Source organism: Actinia tenebrosa, unplaced genomic scaffold (genome assembly GCF_029948245.1).
Source record: "Actinia tenebrosa isolate PJP-AT-01 unplaced genomic scaffold, QUT_ActTen_1.0 PGA_scaffold15__27_contigs__length_11533743, whole genome shotgun sequence".
Taxonomy (NCBI): Eukaryota; Metazoa; Cnidaria; class Anthozoa; order Actiniaria; family Actiniidae; genus Actinia; species Actinia tenebrosa.
Genome location: NW_028292575.1, coordinates 10844073 through 10867818, shown reverse-complemented (window position 1 = coordinate 10867818; position 23746 = coordinate 10844073). Strand labels below are relative to the sequence as shown.

The 23746-nt window shown below is 37.3% G+C and overlaps 3 protein-coding genes across 4 annotated transcripts; 1 reads left to right on the top strand and 2 right to left on the bottom strand.

Moving 5' to 3' along the window:
* Positions 1-73: 73 nt before the first annotated feature.
* Positions 74-12382, bottom strand: LOC116308228 (solute carrier family 71 member 1). The gene is made up of 12 exons (XM_031718607.2): positions 12154-12382; positions 11222-11311; positions 6502-6564; positions 6227-6354; positions 5985-6099; positions 5263-5481; positions 4348-4461; positions 3769-3840; positions 3485-3597; positions 3202-3299; positions 2683-2855; positions 74-1940 (listed from the first exon to the last, which is right to left on the bottom strand). Exons 1-12 carry the CDS (start codon positions 12253-12255, stop codon positions 1734-1736), a joined length of 1494 nt encoding a protein of 497 aa, XP_031574467.1. The 5' UTR covers positions 12256-12382; the 3' UTR covers positions 74-1733.
* Positions 9733-19088, top strand: LOC116308229 (kelch domain-containing protein 3). Its single transcript, XM_089030897.1, has 18 exons — positions 9733-9855; positions 12764-12820; positions 13346-13476; positions 13826-13901; positions 13999-14087; positions 14284-14430; positions 14978-15029; positions 15107-15207; positions 15452-15537; positions 15811-15895; positions 16064-16149; positions 16419-16518; positions 16949-16982; positions 17067-17148; positions 17295-17395; positions 18038-18122; positions 18226-18309; positions 18558-19088. The coding sequence occupies exons 1-18, from the start codon at positions 9836-9838 to the stop codon at positions 18609-18611; spliced, it is 1470 nt and encodes a 489-aa protein (XP_088887023.1). The 5' UTR covers positions 9733-9835; the 3' UTR covers positions 18612-19088.
* On the bottom strand, positions 18982-23589 carry LOC116308231 (uncharacterized). Of its 2 annotated transcripts, none has more exons than XM_031718610.1 (3): positions 23342-23589; positions 20096-20238; positions 18982-19763 (listed from the first exon to the last, which is right to left on the bottom strand). In XM_031718610.1, exons 2-3 carry the CDS (start codon positions 20229-20231, stop codon positions 19333-19335), a joined length of 567 nt encoding a protein of 188 aa, XP_031574470.1. In that variant the 5' UTR covers positions 20232-20238; positions 23342-23589; the 3' UTR covers positions 18982-19332. The 2 variants fall into 2 exon arrangements, with proteins under 2 accessions (XP_031574470.1, XP_088887024.1); XM_089030898.1 differs by lacking the exon at positions 23342-23589 and adding an exon at positions 23233-23321.
* Positions 23590-23746: the final 157 nt, after the last annotated feature.

The window sequence follows — 23746 nt, the reverse complement described above, 5'->3', positions numbered from 1 at the left end:
CTTACACTGGCCATCCTCAAAAATCATGCTTTATTGTGTTTGAAATATCAAAGAAATACAAGATGATCTATCCTTTGATTGTTTTAGAACATATTTAATAAATATATTTTTATTTCATCACTTACAGATATTTAAAAGGCTTCCACTTTCCAGGGAACCTTTAACTGTACATATGAGATTACACCTTAAAACTGTTAAAAAGCACTAAGTACTAACTACGGCCTATTCACACATATCCGGAAATTGTACCCCTTCACAGCTCTGTGCCATCTTGAAAGATAGCCGTGTCTTTGCATCACAGTGAGGTGATCGGTAAGCTCGCAATGATAAAGACCTTTCTTTAACACCTTGGACAATTATTCACGTCTCTCTCCTTGCAAGCTCATCATTTGTCTTGCTTGGATGCAAAGGCACAGCTACCTTTCAAGATGGCACAAGGAACTGTGAAGGGGACTATTTTTGAATCCACAGCTTTTGTTGTGCATGACCTCCCATGACAATTGGCTGGTAAATTTGTTTCAATGTGCAGTGAATATACCCTTTGCACTAATTCCCTTTCCTGGGACCCGTCAAAACAATTAAGTTATCTTCTCTTGAGATTTGAAAAGATTTGTCATGCTTATTTTTCATTGCCGTCCCCCAGATCGACGTCACATGCAAGGGGTCTATATAGCCTCAAATATGAACATGACGTAGCAATGAATAAAGTTGCAGATTCAAAAATATATAGATGTGTGTGAACACAGCCTAAATTAGTGCAAAATACTTTGATTACTTAGTACTTTTCAAGGGTTTTTTGTGTATACTACTGTATAAACAGTCTTCATAAAACTAATCAATATTATTATTATATTATCTAGTACTAATAAACATTTCATTTTGTGTTTGAAATAGATTTGATCAATAACTTTGTTCTAGCACTTTGTATTAAGTGCAAATAATGATTCAAAAATTAAACTTATTATAACTTCACTGTTTTCTTTGGGTGAAAATGATAACATCAATGTATAGTTATTATTAGTATTTTTTTTTATTTTTTTGATGTGACATTAATTTGGAAATTTTCTTAAAATAATAATTTCAATGATGTCTGCATGAACATTAAATACAATTGATTAGACTTCCTGACTTAGATGTTCCATAGAATTCAAGATTTGTTTGGTAGTTCACTAGTAAGTAAGTGATTCACATGCATGGAAAGGTGTCTAGCTTTGGAACCAAATACATTTTGAAGTTTTAAAAACCAGGTGAAGGAGAATATAATTGAGGGTGGTACATTGGTCGTGCACTTGCCTCAAGCATCTGGGGTGCGATTCATGATCTTGGCATCACATGTGAGTAGGATTTGTTGAGTCTTTCCCTTAGCTTGAGAATTTTCTTCTGGATTCTCTGGTTCTCCTCCCTCCACAAAGTCTAACTTGGACTTGGTTTAGCCCAGACTAAGGCTGTTTAAGAGTTTGATAAAATTGCTGTTTGGTTTGTGTTTGTTTGATTTGAAGCATGTGACTATTACCATAATATTATGGATGAGTACTTGATCTTCGATAAGGCACCTCATTCTTTAAACCCCTCACAAATTTTAAAAAACAGCAGTTAAATTGTCTTGATAGCCCTACAAAGTAAAAGCTGTTTGAGTGACAGCATGTTTCGCAGCACATAATTTGGGTTGCGCTTAAATCGCTTGAATCCTACCGAATGATCTGCTTATACAGGGATCTATGTTCAAAAGATTATCAAGATGCTTCTTGCATGAGTAGTGGAGTGGCATCTTGAGTAGCTTCAATTGAACCATCTAGATCACCAGAGTAAATGTATTCCTTTCTTGAGGGTGACTTTGGTGGCCCAGTTAACCCAGCATTTTCAGGTATGAAAAAGGCAAGTAAGAGGGCTAGGATTACAGAACCAGCGCCAAAGAGAAATGGTGCTCCTAAAGTTATATTCTGAAAAACAAATGTAGACAAATGTTAGTCATTCATTTAATTATGTCTTTTCTAATAAATATCCTTTAGGGAAGCAGAGGGGTGCTGCTTATGGGCAGGCTCTCACAATGACGTTCATGTTTGAGTAGAGCTTTTTGTTAGGTTTTCTCAGGATTAGGGCAAACGTTGAACTTTCCATGCACCGAACTTAAATACATCAAGGAATGCCGCCTCATCATCACCTGATATCCATTGTTTTTAATGAGTTCTATGCATGGAAAGTTCGATGTTTGCCCTTGACCTTATATACTTTGACTGGTTTCTCTAGGATTTCCCCACTCAATAAAGTTTTAAAAAAAAGTTTCTTTCTTGTCCACTTGGAATTAACTACCCTATGCTGTATTGTATGTATCTGTGCTTTGTTCAGCAATACTTCAGCCAGGAAGGGATGTTAGCATGAAAGAAGAATGATCCATAGGCATACTTTCTGCCAAGTTGGTAGCATCTGTTCATTAATATAGCACAGTTCTCAACCAATCAAAGTACAAATACCATCTAGTAAAGCTACATAGAGTGCAAACAATTAATCCCCGAAACACTAATTACTAAATTATACAAAAAAGTGCTAATTAAACAATAGAAAACAATGGAATTTTGCATGAAATTGTGCTATTTAGTATTACTAAAGCTTCATGGCTATATTGTTTGCACTCTTATAAGACTCAAATGATTATTTACATATAATAATCAATAATGTCCTTACTTTATCAAAGGGATCTTCCATTCCTGTTGCCGTGTGATTAGTGGATACATTAGGTGTTGGTGTTGGTAGTTCATCAAGGTTGACATGGAACAAGTAGAAAGTGAATCCAAACATGGCTGGTCCAATACCATTACACAGTCCCCTGATACCTGTAATTATCCCCTGAACCACTCCTGAAATGGGAAAAAAGTCACTATGAGTCCCCAAGTTGTGTGTATCAATTAGCTCTTGGGTTTCTCGTTGGGCTACCTGTGGCAAGTAGATTAATTTGACCACAGGAGACTTCAAGAGCCCTCCATTCCTCTCCTCAACCCCTTTCTCCTTCATCACACAGGAGTTTCAAGCACCAAAGAATTTAAAAAAAATATGGAATCCATTAGAAAAAGCTGGATGAATCTTGAGTAGATGGAGTACTGCAGATTTTTCCATCATTTTTCCATTTTTATTATAAGCTCTAATGCAGCATCTCTTAGAAAGGTAAAAGAATATAGAGTTTTGATGAAAATTCTGTTGTTTTACCTTGTTGATCAGCCTCGGCATTACAGGAGACAAGGGCACTAATAGCAGGGTATGTTATCATGGCAACTGATGCTAGGGAACCTGCCGCCCACATCATCCTATTTCAAAACAGAAATATTTGTTAATAATGTAATTTTATCCAGATAAATAATTGACTACGAAGGTCTATTCGTTCCATATTACAATATTTCATTGAACCCTGAAACAACCTCTGGGATTATTTAAGCCACAGATCACATTGGAATTTGGCATACTGGTCATTTGATATTCACTAGTAACTTACCAGCGCTGTGTACCCAAGCCATACCATGATAATTGTAACAGTTGGAATATCAGTCCTATCAGTACAGAATTCTTTAATCCTATTGTCTTCTTTAAGCATGTTAACACTAAAGTCTGCAAAAAAAAAAAAGAAAAGAAAAAAATTAGAAAAACTGTATCAGAAGAGAAATTTTTGGAAATGAAATAACTAAATATCTCATCCTTCCACTTTTCTTTTCTCATACATCATTTTCCTATTCATCCCTAATTTATCCTTTACATAGCTTAATATTTATTGGATCTTACCTGGGCTATTACAGATAAAATTCCTAAAACTGCTATAAATGTGGCTACGTCTTCACTAGTAAAATGAATAACCTGTGAAAATAGCAAAGTTTTTAGTAGAGTAAGCTTTATTTAAGCATTGAAATAACCTTACGTGCCAGTATTTAGAAAAGAAACTTCATGATAATAGCTGTGTCCAGTGGAATAGAGAGAGAGAGAGGTAGAACAGGTGCAGTTAATATGTTGAATATTCACCTTGACTTTCTCTCAGTAATATTATTCTTTGCCATTGGGGAATAATACAAATTATTATTAATAATAAAATGTACAGAGCTCTATTTCAAAAAAGGATGGTAACGGTTTTGCTGCCTACCAAGCTTGAAATGTATTATATTTTTATTTAAATAATGTCAGCACTGAAGAAAATACTGGAAAAATGTGCAGACAAAGTTTGATAAAATTCCAACTGTCGAGACTAATTATCGCTGATTGGATTCACGTCGCCTATAGTGCATTTTGGGCTTGGTATGCAACATACAAAAAAAACCTTCAGCTACCTTTTTTCAAATTGCTTGATATATATATGATATTTTCTTTTACCTGTTTTAAGTACAGGAACATACAAGAATATTGCCCCGCCTCTGGTAAATATGACAGGAAAACTGTTAGAGAGAGAAGGAGTACTGTAGGATCTTGACCAACCTTACGAAGAGACTAAAAAACAAAAAAGAAAAGATCCTTATTTTTATAGTGCATTTTCATGTTTTGATGATTCAGATTCTAGCAACCAGCCTGATACCATCGACGCTACACATGAACAGAGTTTGTCTGGGGCCCCGTCCCCACTATGCTGGATAAATTTGAATCTGAATTATTTTTATTTATTAGGTTAGGCCTACCGTCCACACTAGTCCCGGTGAATCCGGAACAAATTCTTCACTGAAAATCAATTTTTTTGAATACGGTCTCCAGAGTGGAACAATTTGAAAATGCCGGCTAGCCGTATTAGTGTGGACAGAGAACATTTTGTATCCGAAATTTTTCGAATACGGTGACGTGATGATTGTCATGGGAACATGGCGGGAAAGCTAAAAATTCACTGCTGGCTCAATTTCAGCTTCAATGCACATGCTCAGATGTGCAATGAAGTGTTTTTGCTGCCTCTGATCGGACTAGTGTGGACGCGAAACAATTTATCCATTTTCATGTGTGGACGGAAATCGTTTTTTTCTGTTTCAGTGTGAAAGTTGCAGATTCAAATTTATCAGGCATAGTGTGGACGGGGCCTGGGTTCTCCATTTTTGTCCAGTTCTCCAGTTTTTGTCCTCCGTTAGAAATTAGCATGTTAGCTGAGAGTCGTGGACATAGAATTAATATTAAAAGAGCAAGTGAGTACTAGGTTATGTCATTGGAAACCAGTAATTATACTGCTTTTCTGCCTCGATGCTGTAATTAATGATTATTAATAATTTAATAGTTTATAGATAATAATGATATGGGTATCAGTAAACTCACAGCAAAAGGGTCAGCCTGTTCCCATGATATCGGTGCACCCCATGACGCAGGGCGTATCCTCTCTGATAATGACTCGGGTACAGCCACTAGTATAAACAAGATATCTAAAGATGCTACTGCAGTTGCTAAGGCAATAACAATATTGTCATTGTACTTGTTACTAAGAAATGCTCCTAATGCTGGACTGATGATGAGACTTGCTGCAAAGGTGGCTGAAACCTGCAAAAGGGAATAGTTAGAATAATAATTTGTATAAGAAATCTAGCAGACTATTGCAAATCAAGTAACCTTCTAGTGGTCTGTTTCTCATAGCCCAAGGTAGAAAAAATATTGCACATTGGTGAAACGTGAAGCCAAAAAAATGTTTAACATTCCACTAGCAAAGATTTCAAGGGTTTTATTATTCCATTCTTCTCTTGTAAATAAAAATTAAACTTACAAAAATAAATTATTGTATGAAGTGGGAAGGAAATATTCTAAGAACAATGACAATATGATCAACTGAATCACTAGCAATTGGCAGGTTTTCTTCCATATTATCCAGCATTCCTTTCTCTCTCTGTATAAATTAACATGTGCACTTTAAGAGTTGTATATAATGTAATTAAATGAATGTAGTAATAGTGTGTGTGAGTAACAGGATGTCAAATTAGATACCTTGACAATACTTATACTGAATTTATTCCCTCACAATATAAATAGATTATTACACATAGACATACCAGACCATATGCAGTACTGCGCTCATTCTGATCAGTACAATCAGCAACATATGCGAATACAATAGAGAATGTAACAGAAAAGATTCCTGACATTGAGATCATAGCAAAGAACCACCTAAAATAAACAGAAACAAAAAATGGTTTCTCTTTCAGATTCTTGCATTTTGGATAGAAAACATGTGTTCACATAACACATAAAGAAAGTCAAGAAAATATTCTCTATAAGTCGTAATTAATCTTACCAAGGGTTAAACTTTAATAGAGGAATAGGACAACACGTAAAGAAAACTGTCAAGAAAAGAAATGATTTTCGGCCCCATACGTCTGATAGAGCACCCAGAAGCGGAGCACTTAAAAATGATAAAATACCCTAAAAAAAATACACATAGGAAATTGCAATTACTATTGTCATAAAAATCAAGAAGAAAGCTCAAAATCAAAGAAGTACATCCATATGTTAATGTACAGAGCACAACCTTTTTATTTAATAAAATTTATACATATTTTTTTATCTAACCTTAATTCCATGTACCAAGCCGTTCATCAAAAACGTGTGGTCTGGAAAAGTGTCATTTAACACCTATAATAATAAGATTTACATAAAATATATGTTTCATATATATTCTCATGAATACAAATAAACATAGAAGTTAAAAAATGTAATTTAAGAGTGGCTGTCCGTAACGGTCGAGAATGGCGGGACAGCGAAGGAATTTTCAAATTTCTCATATTTTGTCAGAAGACAACCTTTGGTAAGCTCTTTTAAAAAATCCAGTTTAAAACTTCGAGCGCTTTTTTATTTTGGCGAATTTTACGAAAATCTAAAACTCGACTTCCGGTTCGCTCTGGACCGGTGTGAACAGCCCAAAATATTACCCATATTTAAGAAGGCCTCACTCGTTCAAAAATACTCCTATCGATCTGATACTTTTTCAACATTTTAACTAACTATCAGACTCCAAAAGGGATAAATAATATTTTTGGGAAAATGTTTTTTTCTCGCTTTTTGGGATTTTTTTTCGATGGCATTTCAAGCAGCTACGACGCGAAGCAAATTTTAGCCTAAGTTGAATGCCCTAAATTATCACCTGGTATATATTTTATTTTCACTAATACTATATGATCTGAAAGCTTGTGTATTGTAATTCTTTTCCTGAAAGTATCAGCTTTGGAACGCAAATACGTCCTCGCGATTAATCGACTCTTCTATGTAGCATACGGCGGTCTAATTTCGGATTCAGAATCAAAGCGCCTGCTTTATAAATACTCAAAAACTTTCTTGGATCACCCAGAATGAACATTTTAATCGTAAACAACATTAGTTTGATGACTGTAAACTATACTCCAGCTATATATTATTGACTTATACTTTTGTACTGGAATGTTTTAGAGAGTAAGGACTTAAGCGTACGAATTCTAAGTTAGAAAAAAAACCTTTAGACCCCATCAAACGCAGGGTTTTTTTATTTTTCTTTTTTCTTTGTTTTTGTCGAATATACTTGCTCAAAATCCTCCCAAATTTCAATTAGTTCCACGTTATTCGTAGAAAAAACAAACTCATTTTCGTACTTTCTCAAAATTAATGGAATAAGTTAGAGGACATTATGATTGAATAAACAAACTGAATTAGTTGAGAAGCGTGGCACGTGAACGTCGATCACTTGTACCTTTCTTGAATTATATGAACTAAACAAACAACCTTTATGGTTTGTATTTTTTGTCTTTATCTCTTGTCAAAATTAATAATAACTAGTGACTAAAGTGCGTGCAGTTGCTTTCGTACTATTTCATTTAAGCCCCTTTCCCGATAACGTCACACATTTGATCCGCATCAACACTGCCTACTCTGCTTTTTTTCCCTTCTCTTTTGTTGCTGTTTTTGCTTGTTTTTATATGGGGTTTCAGAATTGATTGATTTAACTTGATTCTAAATGAAAAAGCCAAAAATCGTCCTTGTTTCATTAAGAGAAGTCAGTGGCTAACAAACCTGTTTCCTTTCCTATTCATTCGCCTAGAATAAACTGTTTGACAGGAACAACAAGTATCTTTTTACCAATAATAATAACATATTATATATATATATATATATATATATATATACAGCCATTTGCAAAAACTATGGCCGCTTCCAATACATATACGAGTATATCGAAAGCATATCAAGTATTATGGGATATCTTCCACTATATATTTTTCAAGTTGTCTATCATTAGGGCTTTCTGGAAAAAAATATCAAGAATGATATCCCGCCCTGTCTGATATACTTTCGATATAGTTGTATTTATATTTGAAACGGCCATAATTTTTGCAAATGGCTGTATATATATATATATATATATAACAAAGTATGTAATGTGGTCTATACTGGTGAAACAGTGCTCGATGCGTAGGGATGCAGAGCAACAGATATATAGTAAAGATTGGATTAAAGACGAGACATGTTCACTGTAACTCCGAGTTTCGTGCTTACGCACTCATCAGACAGACGTTTTTTTCAGAATGAGTGGCCGTGTTGTATCCGATATACAAACACGAGGCGTAGCCGAGTGATTGTATATCGAATACAACACGGCCACTCATACTGTAGATTGCTTATCAAACGTCTAGGTTAGTTCCTTTGTGTTTCACTAAAATTTTCAAAATTGAAGTGAATCTGGCCAAGAAAATCCAAGTTTAAGTTTATGCAAATGAAGACGAATCTATATCAGATATAAAACCTCCTTCATGGTCGTGATTTCTATTGTGTTTTCCTCATGAATTATTTATGAGTTTGATTAAAAAATATATATATATATATCAAATTATGCTTTACAACATTAATGTTTATAGCCAAGATTCAGGTAATAGCTGCTCAGTAGGCAAGCTAATCGTCGAGCTGAGCAGCCGGTTTTTTTTTTCTTTTTCTTATTCTTTTTTTTAACATTTTGACAGGAACAATTGTATGGTTTCTATCAATTACAGCCGCAATAGTAAACTACATTCTTAATTAAATGAAGGTATGGTGCTCTGGCGGCGGCTGCGTGCGAGTGCGAAGATTCTCTGTTCTTGAAAAGCATTTTTCTCTTGAGGGATGGTCGAAATCTCTTGAGAAACAATCGCTATTTGATCTTGCTAAGGCCGTCAAATACAAAGCTTGGAAGAGGGGGTTGGGGTTTCTACCGACCCTAAAATTCTCGTCTAGTAATATGAGGACCTCGGATTTATCTGCTGAAGAGGCTGGGCTCTCAAAGAAAATAAAAAGTCTGACCGCTTTATCAAAAAACAGAGAACCTACTTGGTCAACAAGCTCAACATTGAGTAAACCTTAGGAAGAAAGTTAAACCCAGAATTTGTAGAAAAGGTCATGAGACGTGCTCGAGGTCCCGACGGCTTGCGTCTTTTCAAGTACTCGGCCAGACCGTCCCTGAAGACCTTGCTATCTCCCCAAACGCAATAGAGGAAGATGATAATTTTCCCAGTACAATACTGTAGAAGCAGCTATCTCGACTTTCCAACCAGGGCCGTAACCAGAACTTTTACAGGGAGGGTGCACATCGAATAAAAAAATCGGCGGACCTTAAGCTTTTATGTGGGGGTGCACGTGCACCCTGTGCCCCCCCTGGTTACGGCCCTGCCAACTACAGCACCCTGTCACTTACGACCAATACGATATATGTTCCAATGGTGAAAAATGACAGACTTAAAAACTCTCTAGGTAACAATGCTGCAGATTTTCTGTGAGGCTCTAGAGTTACATGTTCCTGTTCCCCTAAAAGAGCAAAGCACCAAATACCTTGAATGTAGTTTACGATTGCGGCCGTAATTGATAGAAACCATACAATTGTTCCTGTCAAACAGTTCATTCTAGACGAATGAATAAGAAAGGAAACAGGTTTGTTAGCCACTGACTTCTCTTAAAACAAGGACGATTTATAAAAAACAGAGTAGGCAGTGTTGATGCGAATCAAATGTGTGACGTTATCGGGAAAGGGGCTTAAATGAAATAGTACGAAAGCAACTGCACGCACTTTAGTCACTAGTTATTATTAATTTTGACAAGAGATAAAGACAAAAAATACAAACCATAAAGGTTGTTTGTTTAGTTCATATAATTCAAGAAAGGTACAAGTGATCGACGTTCACGTGCCACGCTTCTCAACTAATTCAGTTTGTTTATTTAATCATAGTGTCCTCTAACTTATTCCATTAATTTTGAGAAAGTACAAAAATGAGTTTGTTTTTTCTACGAATAACGTGGAACTAATTGAAATTTGGGAGGATTTTGAGCAAGTATATTCAACAAAAACAAAGAAAAGAGAAAAATAAAAAAACCCTGCGTTTGATGGGGTCTAAAGGTTTTTTTTCTAACTTAGAATTCGTACGCTTAAGTCCTTACTCTCTAAAATATTCCAGTACAAAAGTATAAGTCAATAATATATAGCTGGAGTATAGTTTACAGTCATCAAACTAATGTTGTTTACGATTAAAATGTTCATTCTGGGTGATCCAAGAAAGTTTTTGAGTATTTATAAAGCAGGCGCTTTGATTCTGAATCCGAAACTAGACCGCCGTATGCTACATAGAAGAGTCGATTAATCGCGAGGAAGTATTTGCGTTCCAAGGCTAATACTTTCAGGAAAAGAAGTACAATAAACAAGCTTTCAGATCATATAGTATTAGTGAAAATAAAATATATACCAGGTGATAATTTAGGGCATTCAACTTAGGCTAAAATTTGCTTCGCGTCGTAGCTGCTTGAAATGCCATCGAAAAAAAATCCCAAAAAGCGAGAAAAAAACATTTTCCCAAAAATATTATTTATCCATTTTGGAGTCTGATAGTTAGTTAAAATGTTGAAAAAGTATCAGATCGATAGGAGTATTTTTGAACGAGTGAGGCCTTCTTAAATATGGGTAATATTTTGGGCTGTTCACACCGGTCCAGAGCAAACCGGAAGTCGAGTTTTAGATTTTCGTAAAATTCGCCAAAATAAAAAAGCGCTTGAAGTTTTAAACTGGATTTTTTAAAAGAGCTTACCAAAGGGTGTCTTCTGACAAAATATGAGAAATTTGAAAATTCCTTCGCTGTCCCGCCATTCTCGACCGTTACGGACAGCCACTCTTAAATACTACTTTGATCAGAAAATAAGTAACAAATAAGTGACGGGCGTTACGCATCCTCTATGCCATAGATGTCATATTCGCTTATGAAAGTTTACATTATACTCATAAATCAGCTGATTTATCTATAAAGCATACCGTTAACATAGGAGATGTCAGAAGACCCCAAGCGAAGAATTCTAAGAATATAACTATTGTTGCATGGTATACATTTGGTTTGCCAATTCCCTGTGAACAAAACAAAAACAGATCAATAAGGCTACTTAACAGAAGTTTGGTGACTAACATGAATATTTACCTAATTATTAGCTTGATAAACATTCATGTTGCCATTTACAGCACTTTGGCATATCATTTTCAAATATTTTACTCCATTTTACTTTGAAAAAAGGTTGAAAAAATCGTACACTGTTTAGGCATATAGATTACTGCAACAATGAGTATTATGCGATAATTCTTATTCCATATTGCCATTAAAAATCAATTTTTTGCACAGCTGACAGCACAAATAATAGCCAATTAAATGTACATATATTAAACAAAGCAAATATGATTATCATTACAATAAGGCACGTATTATGAGACAATATTATTGAAATACCACCTAAAACAGTGGTTTTCTTATCAATCCAGAAATATTCTTTCTGTTTACTAAGAAATCACAAACAATAACAATATCATTTTCTCAGGCGTCTTTTTTTTGGAAGCTATAAAACTACATGAGGATTAGTATTTTTTTCATCCCCTTTTTAACACAATTCAATTAGTATTTGGATATAAAAATAACGTAATAACATAAAAACAAAAATAAAAGGTAAAAAGGAAAAAACAAAATGTTTAAGGGATGTTTCTAGTGGAAATAATTGAAGATATCAAACACAAGAGGCTAGTAACTTCTACAGGACACTCGATTTCTTTTCATTTGAACGATATATTTTGTGTATAGCTAATAATATCAAGTACAAAAATAAGTAAATATCATTAGAGCAGTAATTTCCGAGTGTGAACATTCAATATTGTTAGTTAACAATGAAATTTGTTCAATGGTGAAGGAGTAGAGTGAGACTTACCGTTTTGCCTTCTCGATTGTTTGATCGCCATTTTCTCGCACTAGTAGCAGGAAAAGTCACTATTTTCTTTAATCTTTTCTTTCCAATCATGACCTGATGCATAGCAACTGAGTACTGAATCCCTGTACTGCTTAAAGCCGTCGTTGTTCAGGGATATTTGAAGGATATCTTGACGGCCATATTCTTTATCATTTCTCATTAAATATCATCATGTTTGTCAAGCCAGAACCTGTCTTTCACGCATGTCTGTCACGCACCCCGGTGACCCTCCATAACTTCCTCTTCCTCCAAAAATTCCCCCTTCCTGACATCATATTCGGTTAACTTAGTTACCTTTAAATCAAAATTTTTAAAATTTAACTATCATTTTATTCAATTTTTGTTCAAAATCTACAAAAATAAACCACAAATATTTTCCGAACGGTTTCCGAAAACCCTCAAAAAGTCGTCACCTTCTCGTGCTACGTTCGGTTTATCTTCGTTTGGTACTTTAGAAATCTCGTCTTAGTCTTGCTCGGTTTTCCTTGCTTAGAAACACGTATCACAACACAAATGGCAGAGAAAATGCGTTAAATTGATCGGTGAATTTCATTAATTTTCTAATTCAAAGGACGATGTCTTGTACTTGGATCAAGAGAGAAAGCTACGGCGCAGCTCCTGCTGCAAGGTATATATATTTTGTCTATTTGGGAATTTTTATTTCAAACTTCTTACAGTGTTTTGATTACAAAACTTTTAATTCTCTATACAAAATTGGCATACCTGTCTTTATTGCTACGCTGGAGAGAATACGACCAAATATTGAGGGTATATGTGTGTGTTTTTTTCATCCCTTGCTGTGTGCTTTATGATCAATAGATAGTGTTTTCTGACCTCTTCATATCATACCTAAAAGTTCCTGAACCAAGAGTTGAAATTCACCCCCCCCCCCCTTCCCGTCCCCCCATAGACAAAAGCATATTTGTTAAAAGGTTAGTACTTTATGTAAGACTACATGAAATGGCACTATTGGATTCATTATGACATTGCTAATGCAAGTTGTGCATCTTTTTTTCATTTGATTGGTAAAAACTCTTAGCCATCTGGGAATCATTGCAGTCAACTCACATCAGCTCTTTGACGTGAAAACACCCTCATATGAATATATTCAATATATTCAATAGTTTTTAACTTTGTTGCCATGTATTTCCAGGCAGGGGCATGCCATCACACTAGTAGGGAAGAGTGCATATATCTTTGGCGGCAGTAGTGGTAGTGGCTATGGGGAACATGTTAATGGCAATACAGACCCTGTTTATCTGAATGACCTCTTCCATTTAAAAGGTAGGACACTTAACAAGAATAACAGACATAGACTCTAAAAAAGTAATGTTTGACAGATTATACTGTGCCTGTAATATTCATTGATTAACAGACCTCTGGGCTCGGGCACGCTCAGTTGTAATATTTGTTTTTCCATTTCAGACCACATGTCATTCCTTAGAGAATCATTTCTTTGTTTAACAAGAATCAAACAAAGAATCTTATTCCCAAGGGAATGCATGACACATGGTCTGAAATGGGAAAACATTACACTGGGTCGAGGATGTCTATTGGTTAAAGCATAAAGGCAATAAGGGCTATGAGATACAAGTTTGCATCTTTGTTTAAAAGTAATTGTCTTTTCTTATAGTTGGTCTCCAGGTTACTTGGGAGAGAATGAGACAGCTAGGTGACATACCTTGTGGACGAGATGGTCACACCCTGAGGTAAGCAACTCACAGTCAAATCAGCTAAACATTATATCATATGAATAAAATAAATTGCAGGAAAAAAACCTTACCTAACCTTTGTTTGTTTGTTAAGCTCTGTTGGGTCTGTTCTCTATCTTCTTGGAGGAACTAATTATCCTGAAGCAGATGAATGCCTAGAAGGGCTTTATGCTTATGATGTTGGTAAGCATTTTGCAAGTTTTTCAGGCATCTGTGCTCCCTGTGTTAGGGCATATAGTCTAATCCAGTCTCTCTCTTTACCCAACCCCTCCCCCCAAAGAATTTCTTTTGGTAGCCCGGTTTGAAAATTGAGACAGGTTGATGTTATACTTACTATCAACCCTGTAAGTTCTCAAGATTATTTATTATTTATTGTTAGGTACGTTGTCATGGGAACAGTGTCCTGTACAAGGATACCAGCCCAGAGCATTAGGACAGTCGACTGCTGCTATTGGTGACACCCTGTATGTGTTTGGTGGTATATACCGCGGAGAAGCAAGAAACACACTGCACATGCTCAATACTGGTAATTTTGACTTGTGAAAGTAATACCATTGGACTATAAGGAGTCAGTAGATGATGTTCAGAGTTCTCAATCCCCTCCCCACCCCCACCCCCACTGCCACCCCCACCCCCACTGCCACCCCCACCCCCACCCCCACTGCCACCCCCACCCCCACTGCCACCCCCACCCCCACTGCCACCCCCACCCCCACTGCCACCCCCACCCCCACTGCCACCCCCACCCCTGCCCCCAACTTTGGCATAATTCATAAGATTTTTTATAAGAGAGAATGCTCTTTTGAGCAGGATCAAACCTTAGGTTGGAATCACCTCATACTAATGCTTGCTATATACCCTCCTCAGTTGTAAGAGATGTATTAAGAAGTGTATGCATAACATTTAGGATGGGTGTATATGATGGAGCCTTGAAATGTATCTTTACAATGCTTGAGCTACCTAAATCATGATGCTGGCCTCTGAAAAAGTGAACTTGACCACAATGACCCTTAATTACTTAGTTATTAAGACATTTTTCTGTTGTAATGTCTTTTTTTTTGGTTCAATTGAAGGTAACCTAACATGGACAACTCTCAAAACATCTGGACATCCACCAACACCAAGGTATTAAAATAACGTAGCTATGCCAATCAATTATCATTTTATTGTTTTTCTAACTTATATATCGGCCACTACCATAGGTGTGACCATGCATGTACTGTTATTGGAGAGAAGTTTTATATCTTCGGCGGCAGTGGTGGTGAAAATATCTGGTTTAATGACCTATACTGCTTTGACTCAGGTATGACTATTTCAACCCATATTTAACAGAACTAATGAATATTAACTTGACTTATTCATATTTCATCTCTTAATGTCATAGGGGGTCGGTCAGTTGCCCCCCCCCCCCCCCCCTTATGCCCCTGGGTACTAGTGAACTTCAGCGGAAGTATCTGTGAACCTTTTCCAGCAATTCAACTATAAATAACTTTAAACTTTAACTGTTAAATAAAATCCAAGCTCATGCAGTTGTCTCATGTCTACAGTGACCCTTGTATGGTATTTTATCAATGCACAAGGTCATCTTCCACATCCAAGAAGCCTACATTCTCTTTGTGCACATCATGACAAGGTACAGTGGATTTAAACCAATGAACATTTTTGTAATATAATTTCAAAAACTACAGGACAGAAGAATGATTATGATAGCTAGGAAGTGCATGTTCAAATTAGTAAAACTATTAAGTTACAAATAAGTAAGTTCAAAATTTCGAAATTTCATATAGGCATCTCCTGCATTCAGCAAAGGTTTGCTGACAAAATTTACACTTTTCAAAAATTATATCTTCATGAAAAGTCCTTCTTCACAAGAATGACAGATAGATTGTTTTTATTTCACCAACAGGATATTTATATGTTTGGAGGGGCCAATGACTCATCTTCGCTAAAGTCACGTTCTCCATTTGGAGAGGTCTTCAAATTTAGCTTATGTAAGTATGGAACCTGTAAGGCTTGAAAAGGTATGGCATAGGTCTTCCCTTTGGTGGAAATAAGATTGCAATATGCATTGGTCAAATGCAGACTTAACCTGTAGGGAGAATTTATATTGCCGTCATTCTCATTCTGTTGAGTATGATGTTTTTTCTTTTTTATTACAGCAAAAATGAAATGGAAGAAGCTCCATTGTGAAGGAACCCCCCCTGAAAGGCGTCTCGGCCATACAGCAGTCATGGTTTATGGACAGGTGGGTGGACTATGTCACCTGCCTTCATTCTTCGTGTTGTGGCAGATCAGAAGTTAATCCAGGGGGAGGGGAGGAGGAAGGGATTGTATCTACCCCTCCCTACATGGGAGTGAGAAGTCTGCACAACCCAATCTGAAGGATACAATCTGTAAAACCCACAGAGTTTGCTGCTTATTGCATCGTAACCATGCACCACTGTGACCTGGACGTGTGTCCTTCCGACTGAGTCCTAATCTCGAATTTGTACTATTATTATATTTTCATTCCAGATGATTGTATTTGGTGGTATGAATGACGAGAAAGATTACAATGACATTGCTATACTACAGACCAGAGCAGCCGCCAAACAGCTTCCTCCCGGGATGTCAGGTACTTTGTCAAGCGATCTTAAGACCTAGTGCTTTTCATTGTGCGACCAAGATTCAGGTGTTTTGAATTCGTCAAGGTATCGGAAGCAGGGTGCATCTGATGCATGCAAGTTGTTGACGAAAGGATTTTCGAGCAATATTTCTCATAATAATGAGATGAATTAGGAAATGCTTAATTCTGACCGGTGTACTTGACTGAAAGACACTTTTCATTGTTTGAGAACATCACGCCATTGCAGGCAATGTTACGAACGTGTTCACGCAAGGAAATTTGTTGTGCGTAACGTTGCAAGAATTAGATCTCGATTTTGCTTCTGCAATATTGCGCTCACCAATTACAGAGCTGGACACACGGCGCAATCTTGTTGTCACGCATTTTGCGCAATAATCATCCCGGCCATTTGTTTGGTTCCTTTTCATTCTTTTTCCAGATGCACTGGATGAATCTACGTCCTCATTCCAAAGGTGAGAAAACATAAACAACAGATTTTCCGCTTTTTCTACATGTTTTTCCATTTTTTTACAACTCTTTTCTTCTGTTACTTATAGCGTCCCAGGGCCTCAGACCAGCTACGACACAAACGTGCCCATCCCAGCACCGTACGAAACGTTAATGCCCTCTCTAAACGAGGTAAAATCCCGTAGATACTAACACTATGGCTTGTTTACTTTCTTGTCATTGTTGGTGAACATAAACTAGATCTTAATAACTTGTGATGTTAAAAGTCAAGTGAATTTTCGCGTTTGTTCATTTATCTAACCTTTCGAATTCTGTAGCCTGCTAAGCCGCCTAATTTTGATACTGTAAAAGTGACGTTTATTCAAAGAATTGAAGATATATTTGAAGACTTGTCATCCAAGTATGCTGAGTTAGAAACGTAAGTAAACCTACAACTGTAAAGACCGATTTACACGTTAGATATAAGTGTCGCAGGCAACATGCTGAAGATACGAATTGTTTCGTGTAATTCCACCGTACAACTCGCTTACGACTGTAAATATTAGCCAAAACGTGGCGTAAGCATGTTGCGCGCGACAGCTGTATGGCCAACCATAAACCACATTTTCGAGTTAAGTCTAAAGTTCCACGGCAATTTAGTTCACTTAGGATTTTTCCGAGATAGAGAACATGGTGCTTTTTATACCGCAAATGTAAAATTTCTCGCTTTCTGATTGGTCGAGAGCCGTGGTAAATGAGAGGACATACCACGCAAAACCATCGGAAATTTGTTATATATTCCTCACTTATGTAATGGTGTGCGTACCAGACCTCGGAACACACCTGCAATCCAGACATACACCGAACAAAATCTACTGCTTAGCACAATATCCCGGCATACGGTACGGTACAGGAACCAGGCTCAGCCGGTCCGATGAGATCCCTGACCATCCAAACAATGCTGGAATCCGTGGAAGTTACGGCACGGTGCGGCATGTCCATACCGAACATTTATGACGTGATGGTCATTTAGACTGCCACTGCACATATTCGATTGATTGAGTTTTTTCCCCATATTCAGACAAAAGTCCGCTCTCCAGTCATCGATAGACAGCTTCCAGGAAGAAAGAGAAGCCAATATAGAACAGTATCACAAACAACAAAAGGTACTTGAGATAAAGATGAAGGGTACTTAACCTAGACGTAGGATGGGAAACTTGGGGGGGTTTTCTAAGTTTAGATCTGAAAATATTTTGATATTGTTTGAAGGAACTAGAGGAAATGCTGCAGAGACATAAACAAGAGAACGAAGAATGGATCAGGGGGAAAAAAGAAGAGCTGGACGAAGAAAAGGTATTAACCCGTTCTCTAACCAACATGTTGAATTCTATAAGCGCTTTTGGACTTTAGGAAAAGGCGCTATATAAAATCATCATTTTTATCATTATTTCCTCGTCCCGACCCCCTTCAGTTGGAACCTTTTGACCCACTTTTACTTATCTTCTACTCTCCTTAGCTCATTCTCTCGTGGGCATCAGACGGAGGTATTTCACCTCTGTGACTGACGAAATATTCAAATGTTGCTCTTTTATATTTTACAGGCAAAGTTGGACCAAGAAAAAAGCAAAACTTGCCAAAGAACAACAAGAGTTTGAAGAGAAAAGAAAAAAAGGAATAGTGACCACCACGCCACCCGAATTAGCCTAAGGTCACGTAATATCATCTTAATCTTGTGCCCTGATATCACGTAATCTCCTTATAAGTCGTTATAAGTCGATAACCATACACGTAACATCTTAAGTCTTTCAGATCCAGTCATGTGACTTTTAGCTATAACTATTAACATGATGTCATTAAATGACAAGGATTATCACGTGATTGCTTAGTGTCACGTGATACCACTCAAGTCACATATATGATGCTTGGAAAACAAGTTTGTTTTTTGCCCGGAATTCGTTTCATAAGAGCGACATTTCTGTTTTTTAAATATCGTTAAGACAAATAACTACACTAACCAACCAAAAGTATAATGCATATACTACGTTTATTATTACATCTGTGGGTAATTTATATAAGTTAATATTTTATATTATCAAAATGTAATTACAAATTACAATGAACTTTGACTAACCTATAGTCTTTGGCAAGTCCTTTGCGAGTTTTTGGTAGCTTGATGAAGACGTTCATGGCAATTCCATCCCGACAATTCATTTGATTCATCAAACATGCAGACTAGTCCCTCGACACTGAACCAGTGCTGACCAAAATGAGTGTAGGCTCGACTCTGAGAACCATCATCATCAAGCTATCAAACATCCTCGTTCCCAGGCTCTTCCTGACCCATTCAAAAGGGAGGCCCTGTAAACGAGTCTTGTCCTAAATACACGGTCCAGGGGTTTCTATACTTTGGTCTTCGACATAAAACTTATCAAGGTATGCTGGCCTCGGAAGCGCTCGGGTCATGTCCGGGTAATCAGAACTGGCGAGAATGGCCCGAACTTTCATGGCCACTTTTCGGTTATTAATCCATCCTCCGAGTAACACACAGCTTATTCCGTTCGTATGCCAGGTATAGGTATGCCCGTCAAATGCGTTATTACCAGCTTGAAATCGAGGAAGAGAGAAGGATAGTTCGTGTACGGTACGAGGTGTGATGATAAGTACGGCATCTGCTCGTGCGAGGCGAAGCTGGAAGACGATTCCTGGCGGCTGGTTGCGCGTGTGATGATGATGATGATTATTTATGTCGGTGGACTGAGTCTGCGCGGGCTCCTCCAACAACAACAGCGGTTTCTCTTGGTAATGCGCTAAAATTAATAACATCATTCAAAAAGAAAAGCTCATTTATGTAAATAACTAGAGTTTTGAGCTGAATTTGTGCGTTTATGAAAAATTTAATCCATGGGATTTCATCTGCTCAAAAATTCTAATCCGCTTTTTTCCTCATCAAATTGCACCAAAGGGTAATTAAAAATCTTACATTTTTCGCTTCTACGACCATAGCTCAGCTCCCCTAGCATACAGTATACAGACGAGTTGAGCAAACGATTATAGACGAAGGTACGAAACAAAGACTCGTACGACGCTTCATCAATATAAGCAAAACGTGCGCAATTATAGTCTATCAAAATACACTTACCAAATAAAGCAACGTGGTGTCCCTGGTCGAGCAGTTTTCTCAGGACGCACTGTGCATATAATGGATAGCTACTGCGAACATCAAAATCTACAAACAACACGACATTGAGGGGGCGGTCTGAGCTGTTATCCATCATGTGCAGCCTAGAAAAATACAGTTACAGTTTCACTGTTTGATTTGCGCTCGTCAAGATAAAGTCGCATGGCTGTCACTAGCGACACAAACAGACGCAACTCCATGTTCTCAATACGAAAAGAACTGAGGGATGCAAGATTTGTCTTGCGTTGGCTTGCGCTCATTGTGCTTAATATGCTTGGGTAGCTAGTGAGAATTAGGCTTAAGTCAACACACTGCCGTTTATTCCAGTAACTCGCCCAGGCTTGCCAGAAAATGAAAGCTGTGCGTATTCAAGGTCAATAGGCTCTTGCGCAAATTCTTCCGCTACCGCTAAAGAAAGGCTGGTGTTGACATCCATGCACTAGTTTAAGGTACTTGAAGATAGAATTAAAAGATTACGATCTAAAATTTCCCTGAAAATGACTCTCGAAGATTGAAACTTTGCAAATCCACAAATTCATTGTCTCTCTGCGTTCTAACGCGTAATCCTTCCGCTAGTGCCTGATCCTGCGCTTAATATACCTGAAGATCGCTAAAAATAATTCCCTTTTATTTTACAGTCCACTAAACCCAATTGTTAAGGGAGATAATAATATTAAAGATGCTAAAACTAAAACATGGAGAGCCTCTAAAAAAAATTTTTTTTATCGACACCTGATACAACCTCTGGGCTTATCAAAGTCATGAGGGTATGGCTTATTCACAGATTGAATTGGAATTTAGCGTGTAGGTTTTGGCGGAAGGAGGAAAACTGAAAAACCCGTAAAAAGCTGATCATTACCAAGTCGTTGGTTATCAAAGGATTCGTGGCTATGCACAATAACAATAAATTAAAGCAAGGATGTCTCCGTCAAAAGCGCAAGTGTTATTCTTGAACGCCGAAGGCACCGAGGATATTATGACTTTGAGTGCAAAAAGGGGGCCTTTTTCAGCATTACTATAATCCGATTTTTCTAGCTAGTTCTTTCTCAGGAAGCTTGTGAATGGTTGTCATCTATTCTTAATGCAGCGCTCAGCTGCACACTCACAGGTAACTATATATCGACAGTCGTCTCCCAGTGATACCTTAGACTAAGCAATAAAACCGTTGCAGGAATTTTAAATTTGTTCATATTTATAGCCAAGTAGCGTCCCGGTTTTGTGTCAATAAAAGAGTCGAACGTTTTTTAACTTTGTCGTTCTGAGGAAACAGAATGAGAAATCCTTCAGTAATTAGTTCAAAACTCGTTTCGGGCATGCGCGCTGATGTGGCGTCAATAATACATGTATTTTTTTCACACCGACCTGATTTTCACAGGACATTTCCTCTACAAATGTGCGCATTCGCTGGCTTTCTTTCCACAAAGCTTAATTCTCTATCTTAACTGAAAAAAATTCACTTTCATGAGAATAACCGCATCATTTCGATGAATTAAAACTACACGGACGATAGGTGGTTTTTAGTCCGCCTACGCTAAGCCAACTGGGGCTAAGGTTGTTTGTATCGGTACATCGTTACGTACGACCATCGTTCTTATCTTACGATTGGATGGAATTTTATTATTGAAAAATGGACAATTTCCTCCAATCTATTTATCGACCACTCAAGCGATTTTTTCTAGTGGATAAATTGGATTTTCTAAAAAATCGTTTAAGTAAGAATAATCATTCTTATGGAAAGGTCTTATTAAACCGCCTACATTACTCTTATTAACGTCATTCAGTTCTTGTCAAGAATCTAAAATTTAAAAAAAATCTGATTTCAATTTGTCTTGGGAATAACCTCGCGGATAATAATTCCCCTTCACTTCTGCTGTCCTCCTATCTCATGCGCATTCTCACACTTCTTTCGATCGATCATTGGTCTGAAGCTCAGCTTCAAAGCGCGAGTGGTTTTCTTTTGGTGTCATACTTTATGCTACCCAACACTTGTCTTTTAAATCCGGAGGGGGGGAGGGGGTACTCCCATATATGGACTATACGGGGATGATCCGCTGAACAGGGTATGGTTTTTCGAGCTTCTTGTCATAAACAGGGTATGTAATTTCACTCAAGTTCGAAGTTCTTCCTGAGTTTCCTGTCATATTCAGGGTTTCTACTGGTTACCATGGTCGTAAAAAAACGATACGCGAGATGACATGATAATTGAAACGGGAACTCATTGCAATTAATTATATCTTTTAACATGAACAGGGTCTACAAATTTGGGTTTTTTTGTCATAAACAGGATAGCCCTATCAGAATCCCAGCGGAACACCCCTACCCAAATTCTGGCGGAGTACCCCCCCCCCCCCCCCCTCTCCGGGCGGGTAAGTTCGTCCTTTCATTAAATTTCATTTGTATCAGGTAGCTCGATTAATTTAGACAATGTTTCGGCTTTTTTCTTTTGTACTGTCCTTCGCTTAGAATTCAACTTAAACGCTATCAAGATGTAAAAGTTATAGTTAATAAAGAAAGTATTGGAAGTTCTGAAACCGTAGTTGTGAAGCGGTTCGGCGAAACAAAAACAAACCCCGCACGTAACATATCCCTTTCTCTGAACTGAACTTTGACCAGTATCGGATAACTGTTTACAAACTCTATCTGTTGTTATCAAGTTGCTGATTAAGGCAAACGTTTTTTGAAAAAAAAAAAAAAAAAAAAAAAAAAAAAAATCAATAACAATGCGAACGGCACGAATAACTGCAAAACTAGTTCGTTTCAAGAAAACATTTTAGAAAGTAAATCCCTTCGACTGATTACTAGCTGATATATCGATCTGATAGCCTAGTTTCTAAACGCACACGCAAGCATTGAAGAGTGTTATGTAGGCCCTGTAATGGATGTTTTGTTTTTTTTGTCTCTAAACCTTTTGAGGAAAGTCTTTCCATATCCCTAAAATTACCAAAATAGTTTCTTTTCTATCGACATCAGTGATATGATGCTATTAAAAACTATGATCCTTTATGATCCCTTATCGATCCCCAAAATTATTTTGCCAGTCAATCTTTACCTTGGCTGAACATTATCTCTTAACGCTAAATATTTTTTGGAGTACTTACATAAAAAATGTCTTCCTTTAGTAAAATGCATCGCCTTCGTCTAAAGAAAGACAGCTCGACCTCCGTTCGACAGGCAAACAACACTCTCTATCTCTGTAAGCTTACGTACCTTATAAATAATGATACCAGTGATTTTATTCACTGCACGTCAGGAACATCATAACCAAACCATGGAAAAGACAAACACGATCAAGGTTGCTCCAGCGCTTGTGGTTGGTAGGCTGTAAACGCTGGAGCTGTGTGCTGGAGGAGTTCCGCAGGCTTAATGCGAACAAGAAGGGAAACTTAAGAAGGTTTTCAAGATAAACAAACGGAAGTCTCCGGCGGGACATTTGTAACCTTTTCCTCCCCTCCCTTTTGAATTTCCTTCCCGCTCCCATCCTAGCCTGCGTGCAGACCGATTTTGACTCTAATTTAGACTAGTACGCATGCGTCATGTACGAATGCAGCGCAGGCTGGTGGGGGAGGAAAAAATTATATTAAAAGAAAAGAAAAAAGGGCGGATAAACAAAGC

Excerpts from the sequence above, each read along its gene's own strand:
- LOC116308229 (XM_089030897.1), top strand. The coding sequence starts at position 9,836 with ATGAATAAGAAAGGAAACAG. Across the intron at positions 9,856-12,763 it reads ATGAATAAGAAAGGAAACAG|GACGATGTCTTGTACTTGGA; the intron begins GTTTGTTAGCCA and ends TCTAATTCAAAG. Across the intron at positions 14,431-14,977 it reads ACTGCACATGCTCAATACTG|GTAACCTAACATGGACAACT; the intron begins GTAATTTTGACT and ends GTTCAATTGAAG.
- LOC116308228 (XM_031718607.2), bottom strand. The coding sequence starts at position 12,255 with ATGCATCAGGTCATGATTGGAAAGAAAAGATTAAAGAAAATAGTGACT. Across the intron at positions 4,462-5,262 it reads AACAGGCTGACCCTTTTGCT|TCTCTTCGTAAGGTTGGTCA; the intron begins GTGAGTTTACTG and ends TTTGTTTTTTAG. Across the intron at positions 3,841-4,347 it reads TGTTCCTGTACTTAAAACAG|GTTATTCATTTTACTAGTGA; the intron begins GTAAAAGAAAAT and ends CTATTTTCACAG.
- LOC116308231 (XM_089030898.1), bottom strand. Across the intron at positions 19,764-20,095 it reads ACACCACGTTGCTTTATTTG|CGCATTACCAAGAGAAACCG; the intron begins GTAAGTGTATTT and ends TATTAATTTTAG.